Below are 22231 nucleotides of genomic sequence, written 5' to 3'. Positions count from 1 at the left end.
TAAATAGTTCATGAAAAATAATAGTTTCTTCGGATTGAGTTATGCTGCAAAATGTTAAAATGGAAACATAAATATTTCTCAAATTCTAATGATTCTCCTTAGCTAATACTTTCTACTGCAAGCACCTTACGTTTTATCAGAATTCCCTATGAAATTTTTTATCTCCCTAAATTTATACATGATTCATTCAGTACCTATGAATCATCGATAATAAACCGACATGTATAGTAGAATACTTTAATGATATTTTAATAAAAATGTTTTGTTGCTGCCTGTGATCACTGAAAATATTTTCTTTATTTTCTCTAGTATTTTCTAAAGTTATATCATACCTACTGGTCTACTAGAATTTCCCTTAAGGCTTAACCTGGGTAAGATATTCTCCTAGGTATTTAGCTGGTGAATTTTTGAGGTATTTAAAGTTTTCACCCTCATGTTGAAGTTATTATATTTTTAACACTGTACACTATTTTGTTAGCTAAAAAAGAAAATTAAAATTCAATCCTTTGGGATGAATAACAGGTATTAGTGATAGTTATTATCCAACATTAACAAATTAAGGTAATGTAACAGAAAAAAGTAGAGAATTTTTAAATTGTTACCTAAGCAGAATATAATATTGTGTATGGGAAAATTGAACAACAAAATTATAGAGTCATTCCAAGCCTGTTATTTTACAAATATGTGACATGGGCCTAAAGAGAATAACTGACCTCTTTAAGGGCGCAAAGAGTTATTGACAGACTCTATATCTCTGTCCCCCTTATCCCTAACCTTGTTCCTTCCATGTCTATACAAGTGGACATGTATCTATTAATTTGATAAGAAAATTATTCTTTCCTTCAAAAACAGGAAGGAGTAACTGAAAGAGGACACTAAGGATTAATTCATGTATCCATCTAAGGGCCATTTACTTTTCCATGCAAATGAGTATTTCCCTTAAAAGCCATTTCTATATTTGCTTAAGGACGTAGATTCAAGAAAGAGGAGAAAGAATATAAATGAGGTATTATCATTTGATCTACAGTAATTTGTCAAAACGGCAAATCATTGCTTCAATAACTTTCACGCATGCCTAACACTGTCTTCATTAGATAATTACTTGTTATAAATCAGCACAAACTGAAGTCTTGATAGGGCATTCAGTGTTCCAGATATACAGAAGTTTCTTTACTTATATCAAGATAAAATACTTTAAAAGAAATTTCACTGATTAAAAACATATTTTTATGCTCACCTATGACTTTTCTTTTAAGAAATAACATTTTGCCATGGGTTTACTTGCAATAAATCACCTTAAAATATTCCAATAAAATGGCTTGGTCTCATATAATACAGGCATTGCACAGAGCATTTAAGAAACATGATTTACAATGAAATGTTTTTGTAATGGAGCAAAAACATGGGGCTACCATATTCATGCAATAAAAACATAATATTGGGCTTCCCTGGTGGCGCAGTGGTTGAGAGTCCGCCTGCCAATGCAGGGGATACGGGTTCGGGCCCCGGTCTGGGAAGATCCTACATGCTGCGGAGCAGCTGGGCCCGTGAGCCGTGGCCGCTGAACCTGTGCGTCCGGAGCTTGTGCTCCGACTGCAACGGGAGAGGCCACAACAGTAAGAGGCCCGCGTACCGCAAAAAAAAAAAAAAAAAAAAAAAAAAGAAAAGTTAAAAAAAACCATAATATTAAAGATGGTTTATGTCTCTGAAAATGGTGGGAATTTATAAAAATGGCAAGTATTCTTTTTATTTCTTCATGCTCAGAGTAAGTTAGTTTGCTTTATCTTCAGTATGTTCAATCCTCACCCTGGGGAGGAATACTTATTTGCACTTATGCCTAAGGAGTGTGAGGGTAAGCCTGATCTACAAATCAGCAGTAACATATTCTCCATTTATCCCTTCTAACATATCAATCCACCCACTTACAAAGAAGAGTATACATTCTGTAAATTTCAACATGAACATTTTACTTTTGACTGTATGATTATTATTGCTGCTGCTGCTGCTATTGTTGATAGGATCCTAAACTATTCATTTCTGGGTAAAGTTCTAATAGTTAATTTGAAAATTCTAAAACAATTTGAAATAAAATCATTAATATATTTTAAACTCTGTGAAGGTTTAATTCAAATAAGTCACAATGTTGAATAGAATTTGGCTGTTTTTGATTCCTACTGTGGAATAGAAAAAGCCATATACCATAAGAGATGAAAACACATCTGCCTACAATTCCCCTTAGCATCTATATTCAGAAAGCATCATGCATACTAAAATCACAGACTTCCCTTCATTTTATGTCCATTAGACTCGAGGCATAGAGCCTCCTAAAACAAACTAGGAGGGGGAGAGTACGGAGAAAGATTGCAAAGAAAATGAATGATAATAATAAAACACGATGCAAGAACAAATGATCAGTCAATAATTCTTCACTCTTTCGAACTAAACTAGGATATATTGGTGAGCAATGAGATAAAGAAAGAAATAAAACTCACACATAATGAGCAGTTACTCAAAGTTCCTATCAGAGAATATATCCACATTGAATTGCTAAGCAAATATGCCTTCTCAAAACTATTAGGTCTTTAACAACAGGACATTTCCTTTTTATGATTCAATAGGCATACACAAAAAACAGACTCTTCTGGATACATGCAAAAGTAGTCAAATAAAACAGTACAGCACCCCACATTCAATAGGAAACTTATCTGTCTCTTTGCATTTACTTTTTGCCACTTTCTCGACTTCTTTCTTCTTCATCTTCCCCATTCTGATAATAGTTCACAGAAACCAGACTATCAACGCGAGCAATGATCCAGAAGGATTCTTAATCAGCTTGTGTGTAATGGGAAGCTTAATGACTTCACGTGCATATAAGATGTTTGCTGAGTTGATTAGTTGACTGTGCAGCTAGTGCTCTCCTTTGCTAATGCCCTTTCTGCCTTGTTGTTCTGATAAGTTTCCCAGAAATAGAGAGCCTGTATATAGCTGCACACCTAGAATAAAAAGAGCATTTATCCTCACCTAGATGACATGGGGACATATAAATAGAATGTATTGTTTTTCAAATTGGAATTGTCAAAAAAATAAGATGTGTGCACTTGTATGTGCATGTGTGTGTGTGTACCTATGTGTGTATGAAGAGACAGTAAGGAAAGACAATCTTTTGGTTGAAGAACCAAGTGAGTATATACTAACACTTCAAAACTATCTAGAAGGCTTTTCTACACTTTGGTACAAGATTTATCCCAAAGTGTATACAATATAAACTCCAATACAGTAAATTTTGATATTTCTTAAAATATAACAGAACCTCCACTGAGGCTTTATCACAGATCATCATGAGTTATTTTAATGCCTTAACTCATCATGGCTAATTGTTGCACTGCTCTCCCTCATCTCTATTTTGGTCAGCTACTCAACACATTTGTTAGAACTTTGCTAATCAAAGTGAGGTTACCAGACTAGCAGGATCGACATTGTCTGGGGGCTTGTTAGAAATGCAGAACCTCAGTTTCCCACACCAGACTACTGTGTCTACATTTTAACAAGATCTCCAGGTGGTGTGTGTGCATGAAACTTTGGAAAGTACTGTGTGAGAATATGCATTATCCCAAGAAAAAATCCTGTAAAATGCTTTAAGTATATGTATATACTCAGATACATGTGCACACACTCCTTTAATACAACAATACTGTGAGACAGCTGTTATCATTGCCATTTTAAAAATGAGGAAAACTGAGTCACAGGGAACTTAAATTTCTTGTCAAATGTCATATTGCTAGTGAGTTGCAGGACTGAGTCTAATCAAGTAATCTGGCCCCATCCCATTAGAATGCTTCTCTTCATAACTAATTATTTAATCATACATATTACAACAGCGGCTAGGCTCACTTGTAGACGTGAGACTAAAACAGAAATGAGAGAAGACAAAACATATCTGCATTTCATCTTAATGTATTTTTTTAATCTTTTGAGAGTTAAAATTCTTCAATTTCAGGGAAAAAAAACCTATCTGGGAGTGGGCAAACAAAGAAAATCAATGTCTTTAAAAATCAAAGTCTCTTAAGGTCTTAGTTTGAATTTGCTCCAATATTTCTTTCTTTTTGCAAAAATAGTATTGCTGAAACAGCTCAGAAAACTGTTTAAAATGTGTGATTAATTTTACCTATGCTGTGTTCTTTCACTCTCTGTCCTAAAAGCAATCTGCTTTTTTCCTATATTGAGTGATAATATATAGACAGATTCACTTCAGACTATTGGGTATTATGGGATCTTTCTAGATGAAAGGTTTTTTTACTTAGCCACAGTTCATATCCTTTGAAACCCTGAGGGGATATTTCAAAGAGTTACATGGGTATTGAATTGGGTTCAATGTGTTTAAGATCTTTCCTCATGATATTTGGATTTCAGATATTATATTTTGGAAGCTAAGCTGTTCTGCAAAAAGGTAATGGCTAGTTCTTTCAGAAGGGAAGTCTTAATAGTTCAATATGATGGGAATTTTCATTGGAATTTCAATATTTGGATTTACTTCTGGTTGAATCCCCAAATTCCAATTTTCTACTTGAATAAAAACAGATACCTGCGTGAAGTTTTTGATATATCCTGTTCTCCTGTCCAATTCAGCTCAGAATCAGCACTGGAGAAGAGGACAAAACATTAGAAAACATTAGTATTGCAATGTTTGTAATAGTTCTAAACTTGTAAAACTACATTTTATAGAAAATGATCTCTAGGAAAAAACAAACAGAAACAGCTCAATAAAAAGCATGATAATCCAACAATTGAAAAGGCCTTTGGTGCATTCATATTTCAAAAACATCTCAGATGAGTACTGCATCCTTGTAACTAGAGTTTGAATTAAGCAAAGAATCTCTGAATTTCTTGTTAATATTTAACTTAGTCATATAATTTGCTAAAGATTAATTTGCTACATTCTTTAAAATGACTTAGACAACATGTACGTGCCTCTGTAAAATTGGCTTCTCCTTCAAATCAAAGCCAAGAAGTATTTATGCCTTATGAGAACACATGTTTCGAAAAGAGATAAGCAGGGTATAGTTGAATAGAACCATCAATTAAGAAGGAATTGTGCAATTCAGTTTTGGATTAATTTCCATGCACAGATCTACATGTAAGTAAATCTGATCTGACCCCAACCCTGGAAAACTAGGCCATTAAAACAAAAATGATAATGTGCCAGTGAGCCTTGTGCTACACTGCTGATGAGCCAAAGAATAGGAGTAGAATATTAAAAAGTCAAATGAAAATCATCATATATTACATGCTTAGATAATTTTGAGCTGTAAAAATAATGCTATTTGTAAGACCAAAAAGTATTTTTCTCAAAATATTTTTTTTAATTTCAATGTGATTTTCTCAATCCAGAGGATTAACTTCCATGTAATCAATTTAATATAAATAAAAACAAACATACTTTCTAGGTAAGACAAACTTCTTCACATAATTTAAAAGTTTGAGCAGAGTACAGCTGTTTTATAGCTCTAAAAGTTATCATGCCTTTATCTACAGTTCTGATCAGTGTCCATAAAAGACTATTATAATGTTTTCTCCAAATATTTTTACTATACAGAACACTATTAACTCAGTAGACTTGAGTCTATCAAAATCACTTCCTTGTTAATTATAACTTCAACATTCTGCTAGGAAATTGAAGTAGGATAGAATGACAGGAATTTCAGAATGGAGGAAGAGTTGAGTTTTCAGCAGAAAGGATGAGGGATATGTTCACATATTCATTCTGTTTCACCCCTTGAGATCCTTTTTACATACTTTTCACCCTATTCAGAGGAAATTAACTTTGTACAATTAATTTTTAATCCCAATTTGCTCTGTAAGTAGTATGCACACACACACGCATGCACACACACACACAATCAAAAATGTATGTATGTTAGATAATCATAGTAAAGATTAGCTAGTTTCCTGACATAGCAATCATTAAGATTCAGCATGTTTGCAATTTTCCCTATAAAACTTTCATTGGTTAGCACTAATAGTAATTTTAGAAATGATCAGTCCATATTGCTCAATTGCCTTTCAGTTGTATAAGATGCTAAATGGGAACCATTTTAAAATTTTAATACAAGGCCTCATCACATATATTAAAAAAATTTCCATATGGACATATTATAACATTCCCCTTGAGGGATGGTAAATATTTAAATTTTATACTTGTCTATTCTCAACAAGTTGCTTCATTTAAATTACAAAAAGTAGCTGCTTACCAACATTAGTGACTCTTCTAGTTTAGAACATGATAAACATTAAATCTTGGTTTAGGACATTAAGCTATTGCTTAAAAGGCTTAAATCTCAGTTGTCTCATTTGCATAATGAGGGAGTTGGACTAAATGGCATTAAGGTCCCTTAGAGCTCTGAAATTCAAAGACTATATAAATGGCAACATCTGAACATGTACATTTTGTGATTTTAATAGTTACAAAATTATGACCCTAGAAGGGACATTAGAGATCAGTATAATCCCCTTATTTTTTAGCTAAGGAAAAGAAGATTCAGTAAGGTTAAAATGCCTGTCCAAGGCCACATTGCCAGTTAATTGCAGTGCCTGAATTAGAACCCTATAATATGCAAAATAATGGCCTAAACGAGTTGATGTACTGTGGTCTGTGGTAAAAATATTTCATGGATAGTGATTACAAAATGAAATATTACAATAAAACTATTAGTCAACATCCAAATTTTTTAAAAGTATGATTTACATAGATACCTCAAAGTAATATTTAAAATCATCTGTTTTCTCATTGCTTTTGAGAGCTATACATATTACAGGAGAAGAAATTTCTGACAAAAAATATACTTTTAAAGGCTAATTTCATATATACTACTTAGAAGAACATTTTTATGTAACCTACACATTTTTTCCAATATAAGATTGATAAAGTGCCAGATGATCATGTACTTTATTTTTATTTTAGTGGAACTGGGACAAAAATTACTAAGATTATTGATTAAAATGGGGAAAAATTTGGTTCAGCAAACACTGTCACTTCTATTCTCTACTGGGAATATTCAACATTTGATAAAGATGTAATTAACAAATTGCAGAAATCATGGTAAGATAGATCATCTATAATTATTCATTATTTAATGATTTCCTTGATATACTTACTAGTTGTTGAGTGTTCTGTTGATGCAAGCAGTTATGAGACTTGCAAGTTACTGTACAATTTAAAAGTGTCATGGGGACAAAATATATTGCTATAGTGCTTCTCATTCATTAAAATTTATAAATTATTTTAAGACAAGAAATTGGTATATGGCTAATACTACTAAATAGTTCAAGTCACCCCAAAGTTGCATCTTGCATGACTGATTTTATTATCTTTCAAAGAACTACAAAAAAGAACACATGGCAAACATTCTTGTCTTACAGGCAAAGTGAGAAGTAAGAGTAAGATAAAAAAAGCAGAAGACAGAAGAAGGTCATAAAAAGAACTGCCTCATGGCTCATAAATAACAGAAATATAAATGTCAAATGAACTTTATTATGTGATATAGGTAGCCTAATAAAAATTTAGACACAAAGGAAGGCTTATTGTGAAGAGAAGGCCACATACTCTGCCACTGAAGGTGGTTTTTCAAGCTTACTGACATTCTAGACCTATGGCATTGGCTTTCAATTGGCAGCTTGTGCCAAGCTCCTAGTGCTTGTCATTTTCAAACAGAAAAGACAAGATAAGAGATTGCTTTACTTAGAGTGGCCTGCTTTTAACTGATAAAACTCTATCTAATCCATATTAGATTTAAGATACTAAAGATACACTCATCTTAAAGGCTGTCACCCAAATGGAATCCTGTAAATGTCTTCAAGTTTCCAACTTCAGAGCTATACTTTTCATCTTGATCCATGACTTTTGTGACTCTTTTTTTTTTTTAGATTATCTCTAGTATAAATCCTTCATTGACTTCACAAAGCCTAGATACTCCAAATGCCAAATGAGATGTCACTTTTTGATTGCTTTGTATGGTGATTGCGTTTCCTGTATAGGAAAGTTAGATATGATAGGATGGTGCAGTAAGATTTGTTTCACCCATTTTCTTATTAAGATATATATTTTAACTTTCGTAAGTATGAAAATAAAAAAATTGAGTTTTTGAAAGCATGTCAATTTAAGTGATAAAATTAATACAAATTACAGAGCATCTGCCACTAGATCACTATTTATATCTGCCTAAGCTCATTTAGTATACAGCTACTATCAAGGGTGCCTTATTCGTTCCCAAGCAATGGCAGATAGCTGAACTCTTGGGTGGAACCATTCTTTCTAATCTATTTATATACACTATTATTTATATAACACACCAGGGACTAAAATAAGCTGGTAGGCACAGACAGTATTCATGACTGCAATGATTTCCCTGTGAGAATCAATAAAAGTGACTTATTTGATATTATTGTTAGCTTAAAAAAATATTACTCTATGTGAAGCATTTTTTTTTTATTTCAATAGATGGATAAAGCTGAATGTTGTTGTCTATTGTCAAGGCAATGAAAATTAGCAGACATTTGTCTTATACCTTCAGAATCCAGGAGCACTGAGCTCAGTCCCTTCCTCCAGGTAGGACAGAACAAATACAATTGATAGTTGATAATGTCACTCCTTAGAAATACTGATTGGTTTATCTTTCAAAATCCGTGACTTCAGGTTTGTTGAGCTGATTCAAATTATTTATTTATTTTACTTTTCCCTCCCTGGACTGACACTACTATACAGGCTAAGAATGAACACAGTTTAGGAAACTATCTTTCAAATACATAGCCAGCTGAGACAGAATTGGCCTGGGTGGATAATTAACCTTTAAAAGGAGCATAACTTTTCTTTCTCAGTTTGAATGCATTTCCTGTTTGTTTCACATAACAATATTAACAAAATGATGCCATTCACTTTTTTTTTTTTTTTTGCGGTATGCTGGTTTCTCCCTGTTGTGGCCTCTCCCGTTGCGGAGCACAGGCTCCGGACGCGCAGACTCAGCGGCCATGACTCACAGGCCCAGCCGCTCCGTGGCATGTGAGATCTTCTCGGACCGGGGAACGAACCCGTGTCCCCTGCATCTGCAGGCGGACTCTCAACCACTGCGCCACCAGGGAAGCCCAGCCATTCACTTTTCTTTCTGTTGTGGTATGGGAATTGATGTGTAGCTTTCCTCAAAAACGCATTTAAAAAAATATCGGAGGATTTAAGAAGTCAAATTTGGCAACAAACAAAAGTACCTAATTAACATTTATATGGGTAACATTTGCTGAATTATAGATTTAGATGATTTTCTGTGACATCTTTTGGAAAAGTAACGGCTACTGGCCCCTTAAATATATATACCATTATTATTATTCTTTCTAACAAACTGAATGGTATTTTCTCATTGAATTTTTCAGATGAATAATTAACACAATACTAGTATATCAAATTTGCCTGAAAAAATGTTTGGGTAGTGCTTCCCGTACCACAAAAAAAAATTAAAAAATAAAGCTCTTACATTGTTACTAACACTTGCAGTTTTTTTATTGAAATACAGTTGATTTACAGTATTATGTTAGTTTCAGGTATATACTTGCACTCTTAACTACTAATAAAATGTGGTCCTGTAAAGAACTCTGCATTTGAATTTTTTTTTTTTTCGATACGCGGGCCTCTCACTGTTGTGGCCTCTCCCGTTGCGGAGCACAGGCTCTGGACGCGCAGGCTCAGTGGCCATGGCCCACGGGCCCAGGCGCTCTGCGGCATGTGGGATCTTCCCAGACCAGGGCATGAACACGTGACCCCTGCATCTGCAGGCGGACTCTCAACCATTGCGCCACCAGGGAAGCTCCTTAAATGTTTTATAATAGATTCTAGCCCATACCAATTCTGCCCCTATTACTATCAATAATATACCATCTTAGTCTCATTCAGCTTGAAAATTTATTTCAGGGTTAGATCTACACTGTGGATGATTACTTTGAGTTTATTCTTTAATTGTTGCTATACAATCCTCTAAGAAAAGGGTTTAATAACACATCACACGCAAAGGAATCAATTCTCTCTAGTTTATAAAAATGATGCTTATTTCATCTATACATTTCTATCCATTAACAAGGCAGAGATAGGCCTACAATTACAATAATAATTTATGAAGTAAAAAAGAACAAAGATATCTTTGCTTAATGCATAATTGTAACTTATGACCATATTCTTATTAGAAATTGGCTCTGAATTCATTATAGCAGAAGATATAGTCACAGTCATGTATTTCTACCAGAAGTCACTATATCATGTTATACATAAGTAAATGAAAGGTAGATTAGTATTGCATATTATGGAAGAATTTTTCATCCTCAGAATGAATGCTGATAAATTGTTTTAAGTATAAAATTAAATAAAGAGACAGATGTTTAGGACTTTCTGAATTTGGTGCCTAAATAGTCTCTAAAATGTTTATATTGAAAACACTTTTAATATCCAGTGTCTACTTTTGTAGAGAGAAAAATTTTGTTATGCTGTCATTGGTTCTGTATGCTTAGTCTTAGATTACATTCTGATCTTTAACCAATGCATTTCCCTTAGTTTTTTGAGTTTAGAAAATAGGGATTAAAATACAATGTTGTGATAAATAAATAAATAAAATACAATGATGGGGAAGCCATTTTGTTCTCAAAACTGGAGGTTTATTTAAATTATATATCCGTACAATCCATAATGCTCAAAATACCTTACAAAATTTCTATTTTATATTTATTTTATATGTTATGTGGTCCCTTTTTTCTTCTTTTTTTATACCTATGACTCTTCTCTATCACATATATGGTATGCTCTTTTGGACCTACACAGGTTTATGTACATAAAACATACCTGAGGCAACTTATAATTCTTCAAATACAAGAATCTTCTGAGATATGTATAATCTTACCAAATTTTGTATTTCCCAAAATTATGAGGAAGTAGTGATGTTCAAGATACATGTTCAAGATAATAAATTTAATGAACTCTATTTAGTATCAACTTCATGATCCTTTTCAAGAGTTCAACATCTTTGGATTGTGCAAAATATATCCTTTAATACCTTCAGTCTGGAGACCAAATCTAAATGTTTTTCTAAATAGTAACATGGCTTAAGGCATGTGGTTTCAATACATTATTGAAAACCTCAGACCAATTCTTCTACCTTGGAGTCAGGATCTCTTATCTCCTCAAAAAAGAATTAATTGTTTATGATTCTTATCTCTATTAAAAATTAAAAATAAAATCTAGAAAATACTTTATATGAATTATAAAAATATTTTATCTGTACAGAAATAAATGAATAAAATAAACTGGCTGATTATATACATATAAATACATATGTATGTATAGGTAAATGGAAAACTCTATGTCTAAACAAAATGACTATTAAAATTTCATAGTAAATTTCAAAGTAGATGTGATCACATATTTCAAAAATGATAAACTGCTGCATATATGCCTTCCACCTAATTCTGTGTTTTTACTTTTTGAAAATGTGTTACTAACATAATTAAATGGCCAATGTTATTATGGCTACAGTTGTTTGATTTTCAAACACAGTAAGCCCATTTATACTGCAGGACTAGAGAGGTACCACTTACTGGATTCAGGATCAGAGTTGCCATCCCCTTCAGTGCGGTTGTTGGGTGCAGCATGATCAAAGTACTCCTCCTGAGGATAGCCAAGGGGCAGGGCATGGGATGTGCTGGGAAGGCTGCCTGTATCATGGTCTCCTAGTCCACCATCACTGCTGCTTTCCTGAGAGCCTTCTGGTAGGTGAAATGTGACATGCCGCTGGGACTGAAAAAGACAGAAAATTACGGGGTTTCAGCTATGATCTGAATAATTGCTTAATACATCCAATTTAGAAAATGTATTATTTCAGCTATCTAGTGAAGTCACATTAACATTATCTTGAGTTGTGAACGATTTCAGGCTTTTGTGAACAGTCAGCTCTGTGTTCAAACCTGCTTTACCTGGCAGCAGAATTGCTTTTATTATATTTTTTTAACAGGGCATATCCAGTTGCAGAATAAAAGTTACCTTGTTCTAAAGCAAGAGGTTGTCACCCATATTGACATTTGAGCACATTGGATATTCTGATCATCATTTGAACATGGATTTATTTAACTATAATTTGACAAGATTTCATTTTTTGAATAATAAACTTGAATAAATATAATGAAATTTTACTGCTATATCTGTAAGATTCTGGTGGGCAGAAACAGTAAATAATAATACAAATTTATTCAGTCATGTAGGCTTATAAATTAAAATTACAAATCATCTTTTCAAAGAATCTTAAGGGCAAGATTTTGAATTGGAATTCATTTAAATCAATTCTACACTCTAAACAATAAAAATAATTACTTGGTATGGATAACAGTTGATAATTATAAAAGTAAACTATAGGGATCATCTCTGATAGTAATTATAGCAGAATATAAAAAACTTATACATGCCAATATATAAAGATGAAGGATTTGGTTCATGACATCCAATAGCGTGGTAACTCCACCAGATGTAGCAGTAATTTTGTTTGCGGTATTGCTACATGTAGTAGCTAGTCTCTGAAGATAGCCCTGACAATGGACCTCACGTCTTGGTATTCAGACCCTTATGTAGTCTTCTACCACAATGAATATGGAGAGGCCCTGTGTAACCAAATCTCACAGTTTTTGCCTTGCTCCCTTAGAATACTCATTCAGGAAAATCAGCTGAGTTGAAAGTAGTCTGACTACTTGGAGACTGCCATACAGTGAGGAAGCTCAAGCTTCCCATGTGGAAAAACTCCATAAAAAGAAAGTACAATACAATACCCAGAGAGGCCCAGCTGCTCCAACCACTCGAGATTAGTGCTAAATATGTATGTAAAGAATCCATTCTGGACATTACAGCTTATGGTCTCCTTTGAGCCATCCATCCCAGCCATCTCCAGATATTTGAGCCGTTCCATTTGAGATACCAATCACTGTAGAGCAGAGATAGCAATCTCTGCTGTGCACTACCTAAATTCCTGACTTAAAAAATGTTAAGTACAATTGATTTTTGTTTTATGCTCCAAAGATTAAGGATAGTTTGCTATGTAACAATAGATCAACCAAAACATTTAACTACTAGTAGCATGAAAGATGAAATTTAGAGATAATTATTTAAGGAATTTATACATGTCAAAGGGTACATGTAATTAGGCACTAGAAATTTCCATGACAGAGTGCATATACTTTCACAAGTTCAGGCTTGACAGTCAGCCATTTCTTCAGATGTTGATATTGTTGTAGACTGTATGTTTGTGTCCTCTCAAAATTCATATGTTGAAACCTAATCCTCAACATAATAGCATTTGGAGGTGGGGTCTTTGGGAAGTGATTAGGTTATGAGGATGGAGCCCTCATTAATGGGATTAGTGTCCTTATAAAAGCAGCCCAAGAGACCTCCCTCTCCCCTTCTGCCACGTGAGGACACAGTGAGCTAATTTTGTCTGTCCAGCAAAGCTGCATTTGACTGTTCTCTCTCTAAGAAGCCATAAGCTCATTTAGTTATAGGTTAAACCCCATTTAATTCCAAAAATTACTTATAGTTGTGAATATATTTTCAGCCACTTCAAGTAAGATATAAGCATTTATTCTCACAAACCTTTTAAAAATTCAAGAACTGGAAAAACAGGATTTAAAAATGCCTGAAACATTGTATTGTAGACATTTATCAACAGTCCGTTATTATATGTAACTTAAAGTCAAAATAATACTTAACACATAAATTTAAAAGTCATTGTATATAAAATAAGCCAGTTCAGCATGAGACTAATTTACAGTTGTTCCACTACAATGCATAACTGTTAAGAGGTATTTTAATTTTCTATTAAGACATAAGTCAGATATTTCAAGTATTTTTATCATTTAGCTTTTTTTTAAACTATTAGACCTAGATAATAGAATCTATATATAGGAAAATAATTACTGCTGACAAAAATAAATGAATCTAGAATTTAACATGTGCTAGTTAAGCATGGAGTCATATACCCTAACAGAATTAAAATTGCCAGTGAATAAAAGGTAAAGTTCTATCAAATGATAGAAGTAGGGCCTATATATATATTACTTCCAGATGTAAGAGAAATGGAGTTTTGTGTTCAATTGCTTATCTACACAGAAAAGAAGAAGGCAATTTAAGTCAAAAAGATATCCCATCCTATGACACCTGTAACTAGTAACAACTAAAATCCCTTGCAAAGGAATGCCCTAGAGTGAATCTGTAATTAACCAGGTCACGTATTGACCCCCAACTCTCCTGATACTCATAAATTGAATCCCCTTAAGGGTACATAAGAGGGAATAATAAGAGGGAATAAATGGGTTGGTTTTCACTCCCTTTAGTGAACACAACTGTTTTTTGTCCTTTCCTGAATGCCCGTAGAACACCACAAGCACCAGCATCCTGTTCCTGAAGTGCAGTTCTTATATGTGACATTATTACATATACACCTTTGAGGTTTCAGTCATATTAATAAACTCTCTTGTCTATATTAACTTTAACAAATATCGGAATGCTTCAAGTGGAAACCAAGGTATGTTGTTTGGTCATTAATGGCTCTATATCATTTTAAAATAGTCTGAAGTTCAACTGCATACTGAGGATTTGATTTCTTTCTCAATTCACAGTTTCAAAGTTTACAGTCTAAAGCATTTTTTTTAACTATTTCTATAATCCATAGAAGGCATTCAAATATCATTGATTAAATGTAATATTCTATTTCTTTATTCAGTGAATTCACAAGAGGCTCTTTATTGGCACATGGGTGATTAACTAGGTTGTCCATCATTTTATAAAATCTCCATGAAATAGTTCCTTAGGTGAAATTGTTAGAATTTAATTTTTAAGGAATTGTTTCAAAAGGCTTCTGAAAATTTAATTTTTAATGGGAAAAGAACTTTTTTCCTAGGGTTACTTTAATGATTCCTACTTAAACTTGCATTTTGCAATTTGTGACACTTCTAGATAGAACTGAACATAAAATAATTATATGAACTTAACAATTTATGAATCCTTTGTAGTAAATTTTGGCAATCTGGTTTAACTCATTTGCCCTTTACTTTTTAATGGATGAATCCCTAATCTCTGATGGCACTTTTCTGCTCAGTTTCATAATATGGACGTATTTAAGATACAGAGGTATTGTTCTTATCCAGTATATTTAGAAATATTAACTATTTCATGAAAATCATTCCTTAGGTCCCTCAAAGAGAAGACTAAATAATTCCCTTTTTTCAAGTGTTGATGATGATTACTGTGCAATATAAAAGAGCTATTACGTTGATGACCATGTCATAATTTGTCTGTCTGCTACTCTTCTAGGAAGCTGTGGCATTCAAATTAAAGCAATCTATTGATTGCAATGATGCCTTTACAGGATGGAAACAAACCCTGGATTATTCATGAATAAATGTCTGTACTGAAAGTCTAGTTATTTTTCTGCCAGTAAGAGAAAAGTCGACAGAGAGCCTCTCCCTATAATCTACATGCCTTCTTTTTACCTCAAATCAATCAAAATTCCAAAATGTATGAATGCTCAGAAATAATATTGGTGTTACCTAGATTAATCATTTACAGGCAAACTATCAAATTCCCAACATTCTTGTGTCCATTATACCTCATGAAGGCATAATTCCATACTAAATATCAGGTGAATATTGTTACATTTCCATAACATGATGTAAGTGGCATTTCAGAAAGGTTAATCTGGCAGCAAAGAGGCTGCATACAGATAGGCCAGCCTGTGAATCTCATTATTGAATGCTTGAGTATCATGTTCTAGAGGGCTCATTAGAATTACCTGTCAAAGTTTTCAAACTAATCATACATCCTTGCATTCCCCCTGACTCCAATTCTAATATACCTTGACCCAGTCTACCTTAGATTCACTGCCAACACCAGGAACTCTGATTAGAAAGGGTAATCATAGATAGAGTTGTTATTTTTTAAAGATTACCATATGCAAGAGTGTTTTTGATTCATATATAAAACATTTTTGATATCAAACTAACACATTTTAAGCTTCTGAGCTCCCCTATTCCATAATAATCAACAGCTTCATTCTGAATGTCAGAGGTAATCTGCATTTTCCCATGGGTCCTGTCTCTTTGCAAAAGAATTTATAATTACTCAATATATTATAAAGTTAAATGTGAAAATAGTTAGAAATTCAACTTGAAATTTTCACCAGCATTACGTGGTCAGCACATATATCTCACTTGCAGCTCATAATTCCCAGTGTAAAAACTCCCAGATGACATATTTTATAGTAGTCCTTTATTATTTGACCCTATACTTGTAGTTATAAAACCTCCTGCGTTTCCAACTCAAGTCATCTTGCAGGATATATCAGTTCACCTGATTGTTTTTTCAGGGTTCCATTTCATAAAATTTGAAAGGTCTGTATAATTTCTCATTTTCCCTTTCACATTATGTTCCTGAAATGTTTACCCTTCAAGGCTTTTATTTTTTTAATACCATAACTTATTACTAGCATATGCAGGAAGTTCTTCATGATCTTCTCCAGAATCAGATCTTCTCTTAGCTCTATTTTGCCATGAAGTTTTTTCATGGCACTTGGTAATTTTTAAAATTTTATTTAATTTTTGGCAATTGTCAGACATATTCGATAGTCAGAAGACTACATGGCATTTCTTGAGGGCATCTTTCCTTGAGTCATGAATCATTTCAGCTTAATCAAAATGGAAATAATCTATTTGTAGATAGGTACTATGATGAATTGTTAAATTGGCAATTGAGTTTTGTGAATTTGAATCTACAAATGTTTGAGAAACTACAATTGTGTGACTAACAATGAAAATAGAACAAAACTGAAAACCTAACATGCTTTGAAACTGGCATGTGTACAAAAATTAAAACCAGATATTAAAATTGAAACCAGACCATTGCAATGGTCTCTAAGACAAAACCCAAGTATCAATTTTAAAAAATAGATGAAACATCCCTACATTGTTTTTGGTGCTAACCACATGTAGATTTAGTGACTTACATTTAAATATATAAATCATCATAGGACCTTCATTGTCCAAAAGCAGTTATATGGTAACCTCAAACTATTCAAAAAACAGTCATTCCAGGAAGTAAGAAAGACAAAAAAAAAAAAAAGGCATGTGAATTGCTAAAATATTTAACAGGTAAGTTCATGCTAAGAATCATGTCTGCCTTACTCTGCTTTTTTATTTGACTTTAACATCTTTGATTATTCGGTTCTCCAGCTCAAAATGTAATAGAACTCTTGGTAGCTGCTGGAAATAAAAACATTGACAGAAGGAGAAATTTCCACCAATTATTACTATATCTGTCTTCTGTAGCTATATAGAATAAGTGTGATTCTTGTACATGACAAGACTTCCAGTGTTTGAAGATAGTTAAGCCTCAACTACTAATATTCCTATTCCAAGCTAAAATTTCCAACTTAATTTGGCATCTGTAGAGGAGCAGAATTTGCCACCCTGAAATATGTCTCTTTGGCATATTAATTTTTTTAAGCCGGTTCTTTTCTAAGCAGTAGACATGGGAAAAACTGAAAACCAAGCAGGAGTTACCCTTTTATAAGAAACATTTACATTACATAAGGGAAATCTCCATTTGTAAGGGTGTGTCCCTCCCTGTACCTGAAGATTTAGAAACTCTTATTAATGGAGAATTCAATGGCTTAAATTTCCATAACAACCTTACTCTTGTTTACTGTGCTGTGCTTGGTCATCTCCCATTACTGCCTCTCCCATCCAACATCCTCTTTTGTCTTTAGCTGGAGATGGTATTTAAGGTAAGGGCTGCGGCCATTTTGGCAAGTTACTCAGTTCTTCTGAGTCTCTCTCATGTATACATGTTAGTAAACTTTTGTATGATTTTTCTACTGTTAGTCTACCTCGTGTCAATTTTATTCTTAGACCAGCTAGAAGAACCGAGAGGGGTAAATGAAAATTTTCCCTCCCTGACACAGTATTTTCAGATCGTTTACATTTTACTCTTTTCCTTTTTACCCATGTAATTTATTTATGTAATTAACAAAGTCAGACCTTAAATATTTACCACTTTATTGTGGGTGATAATGTGGGCTTAGGAGATGATGGCTTTATAGATCACATATGATACAAATAACCATTTTATTTTTCATAATATTAGTCAATATTTAATATTTTCAAGTTGTTAAATTGTTTGAAAATGTGTTTCCAAGACAGAAGTCACAAGTTTTGCTTTGAGCAGTGCTTTGTCTCTGGTGTGACCTTTTATATTTGCAAAATAACTCTTCCATTGCTGTAGTTACACAACATGTCTGCTTAATTGATGCATTTTAAACAAACCAAATGTCATTCAAGCAACAAATGGCTTCTGACTTGAATTATATAGGTTGGAATCACTGTGCAGTATACAGTGAAAGATGAAAAACCTGGCATTGTCATTAATTGCATAAACACTTGGAACAAAATATTATCTTGTTTAATGTTAGTAGAAATCACAACAAGAAACTATGTGATGGTGATCAAATACCAGTTTAAAAATAAAAATGACCTAGAAAATTTTCCTAGTAAAACTGAAGAGTGTGCACATCAGCTGGCATGGTGGTAATTTATTTATTGCATTGTACCAAACATTGGTAACCTGTTTGTTTTAGACCCTTTCAAGTGTACATAAAGCATGTTTAACTTCATCTTCTTTACCTGGTGTTCATCAGAGCACATCAAAAACAACTACTACTCAGGTAAAATGGGTAACATCCTGGAAATATATGAGATTAGAAGACCAATATTTCCTTTGAACTCTTGTCACTCTTTAAAAAATATTTGGCCCCAGCCCCAGGCCGGGAGGCCCAGATGGGGGAACCCCGGGCTGGGGCCCCCCTGGACGATGGCAGCGGCTGGACAGGAAGTGAGGAAGGAAGCGAGGAGGGCACTGGCGGCAGTGAGGGGGCGGGGGGAGACGGGGGCCCAGACGCAGAGGGTGTCTGGAGTCCAGACATTGAGCAGAGCTTCCAGGAGGCCCTGGCCATCTACCCACCCTGTGGCCGGCGGAAAATCATCCTGTCTGATGAAGGCAAGATGTATGGTCGGAATGAACTGATTGCCCGCTACATCAAGCTGAGAACAGGGAAGACTCGAACTCACAAACAGGTCTCTAGTCATATCCAGGTTTTGGCCCGAAGGAAATCGAGGGAAATCCAGTCCAAGCTCAAGGCCCTGAATGTGGACCAGGTTTCCAAGGACAAGGCTTTCCAGACAATGGCCACCATGTCCTCAGCCCAGCTCATCTCAGCACCTTCCTTGCAGGCCAAATTTGGTCCCGCCGGTCCTCAGACCCCAGAGCTTTTCCAGTTTTGGTCGGGGGGTTCTGGGCCCCCCTGGAATGTTCCAGATGTGAAGCCATTCTCGCAGACACCGTTCTCCTTGTCACTGACTCCTCCATCTACTGACCTCCCAGGGTACGAGCCCCCCCAAGCCCTCTCACCTCCTGCTTTGCCCCCACCTGCCCCATCACCCCCAGCCTGGCAGGCTCGGGCTCTGGGCACTGCTCGGTTGCAGCTGGTAGAGTTCTCAGCCTTTGTGGAACCTCCGGATGCAGCTGACTCTTACCAGAGGCACCTGTTTGTACATATCAGCCAGCACTGCCCCAGCCCCGGAGCGCCCCCCCTCGAGAGTGTGGACGTCCGGCAGATCTATGACAAATTCCCTGAGAAAAAGGGTGGTCTGTGGGAGCTGTATGATCGTGGGCCCCCCCACGCCTTCTTCCTGGTCAAGTTCTGGGCGGACCTGAATTGGGGCCCGAGTGGCGAGGAGGTGGGGGCCGGCGGTAGCAGTGGTGGCTTCTATGGAGTGAGCAGCCAGTACGAGAGCCTGGAGCACATGACCCTCACCTGTTCCTCCAAGACGGAGCGTGCCCAGCTGGAGGACGGGAGGTTCGTGTACCGCCTACTGCGCTCACCCATGTGTGAGTACCTGGTGAATTTTCTGCACAAGCTGCGGCAGCTGCCCGAGCGCTATATGATGAACAGTGTCCTGGAGAACTTCACCATCCTCCAGGTGGTGACAAACAGAGACACCCAGGAACTGCTGCTCTGCACCGCCTATGTCTTTGAGGTCTCCACCAGTGAGCGGGGGGCCCAGCACCACATTTACCGCCTGGTCAGGGACTGAAGGGGAACCCCAGAAGTGGCTCACCCCTGGAATACCCTTCTCCCAGGAAGGACCTCCAGCTTTCCTCACGTTTCTTACTTGGCAGGGGGGGGTGGGGGTGGGTGGGCTGCTCCCTCTTAGGACCTTAAAAGCTCAGTGGTGAGTTGAATGGGCTGGGACTGAGGGGAAAGGATGGATCCTGATATTGGGACCTCACAGGGGTGTCTGAAAGGACAGATCACTCCAGAGCATTTGACACTGGGGACAGGAGTGAGACAACCGGTGGGACAGCACTGGTTTCTGTCTCTGACAGGCATCCTCCCCCTTCTCTGTTTTGGAGGTCTTGGAGGGCCCCAGTTACACATTGGCTTGTCCCTCTCTGTTTTTCAGCACCCCCCTTCTTCCCAATCTGCCTCTCCTTACCAGCCCCATCCCAGGACCCTGATATTGAATTTTGAAGGTTAACCCTTTCTGTGCAGGAGTAGAGCCAGGTGGGCCCTGGAAATATTTCTTTTTTTTTAATATAACAAGAGATATTTATAAGTGGGTGTTAGGGTCGTGACTTTTTCTCAGCTGGGCAAACAGTGGGGTGAGGCTTTTAAATCCCATGTCCTCTTCTAAATGGGCCATGGGGCTAGACTGTGTTGCCTCCTTCTCCTCCCCTCCCCCCAAAGTGTGTTGGTTTGTGCTTTGACAGAGGATAAAGCTATTTTACCAAAAAAAAAAAATATTTGGAGTTCTATAATTCCCGTTGGTAATCAAAGAGTAAATTAAAATAGCTGCATCTTCCAGAAACAACTGTCAGTGATGGAAGGTAGCAGTAAGCAATGTAGGGTTGAATATAGTTGAGGGTGGAAGGAAGAAGAATTGCAAAGTATTAGTATCTGTAGTATTACTATACTCTTTTATTGTGCAACTCTTTATACAGATATATTTTTCTAAAAGCAGACCTCCCTCTATTTATTTTACATACAAACAAGAACACCCCTATATTCCATTTATCACATCCACACCCACACCCACACCCACACACAAATGGTATTAAAAATAACCTCAAAGTGATCTACAAGTTAAAAAGGTGAAAAAATTATTATGCTACTGTACCAAGAGAAAACTGATATGGCACTACCCTTTTCATTGCTTTAAAAAAGTTATATACACATATTTCTAAAATATATCTAAACTGAGGATGAAATAGAAACTAGTGAAATATTTTTTTCCTAACCCCAAACCCTCAAATCAATCCTATGTGTTTACCTTAAATACATTATTTGGACCTATTGTAATATTACTTTTGTTGCTTTTCATTGTATTTGGGAATTAGGGAGAAAACGGCATTCAATTTTGGTAAAATTGCTAGCCAGCTAATGCAACCAGCTATTCCATGGTTTAGAAAACACTAGATGCATACAAATCACCTAGTTGATGTGTTAGTAATGCAGATTCCTAGGATCCAACCCTCAAATATTCTGATTCAGTGGGTCTAAGGTAGGACTCAGATGTTGCATTACAGAATCCCTTGACTACAATTTCAAGGGGAAAAAAAGGAAAACAAGGAGTCCTGCTTAAATTTTCTAAATATTTTTGAATAGACAATTTGACATTTTAAAATAAATTGAGTCATTAGAATAATGGGATTCTAATGTCAGACTGTAGTCTAATTAGTCATTAATTCATAATTTTTATATGAGACATTTCCTTTTGCATTCAGGAAATGTTCTTGCTCATTTCTGATGAATGATGCATATGATATACCTATGACATTATTAACATAGAGGTGACCATGGAATAAAATGATGACAGTGTGTGTGTGTATATATGTGTGAGAAACTTCATAGATATAAAATTATCTCTCTATAACTTGATCATGCTAACATGCAGCATTGTTCTGAACAAAAACAAAGATAATTCCAATGGTATTATAAGTATTAAAATGTATTTTCAGTTTATATGTATGAATGATAGAATAATAATACAATTTGATTTAATAAGCATTAATTATTATTTGGTGCAGTCTTTATAATACAAAATTCTGCTTTTATTG

General features: G+C 35.3%; 1 protein-coding gene and 1 pseudogene across 1 annotated transcript in view; one reads left to right on the top strand and one right to left on the bottom strand.

The window, feature by feature from the left end:
• Positions 1-22231, bottom strand: part of PCDH11X (protocadherin 11 X-linked) — a 731019-nt gene that overhangs the window by 193839 nt on the left and 514949 nt on the right. The window contains exon 6 of the mRNA XM_029241308.1: positions 11623-11821. Within this exon, the coding sequence (XP_029097141.1) occupies positions 11623-11821 (199 nt within the window). The remainder of the gene's footprint in view (positions 1-11622; positions 11822-22231) is intronic.
• Positions 18892-20735, top strand: LOC114906502 (annotated as a pseudogene).

This window comes from Monodon monoceros, unplaced genomic scaffold, assembly GCF_005190385.1.
Source record: "Monodon monoceros isolate NGI ecotype Baffin Bay Population unplaced genomic scaffold, NGI_Narwhal_1 Super_Scaffold_22, whole genome shotgun sequence".
Taxonomy (NCBI): Eukaryota; Metazoa; Chordata; class Mammalia; order Artiodactyla; family Monodontidae; genus Monodon; species Monodon monoceros.
This window is presented reverse-complemented; position numbering and strand designations above follow the sequence as displayed.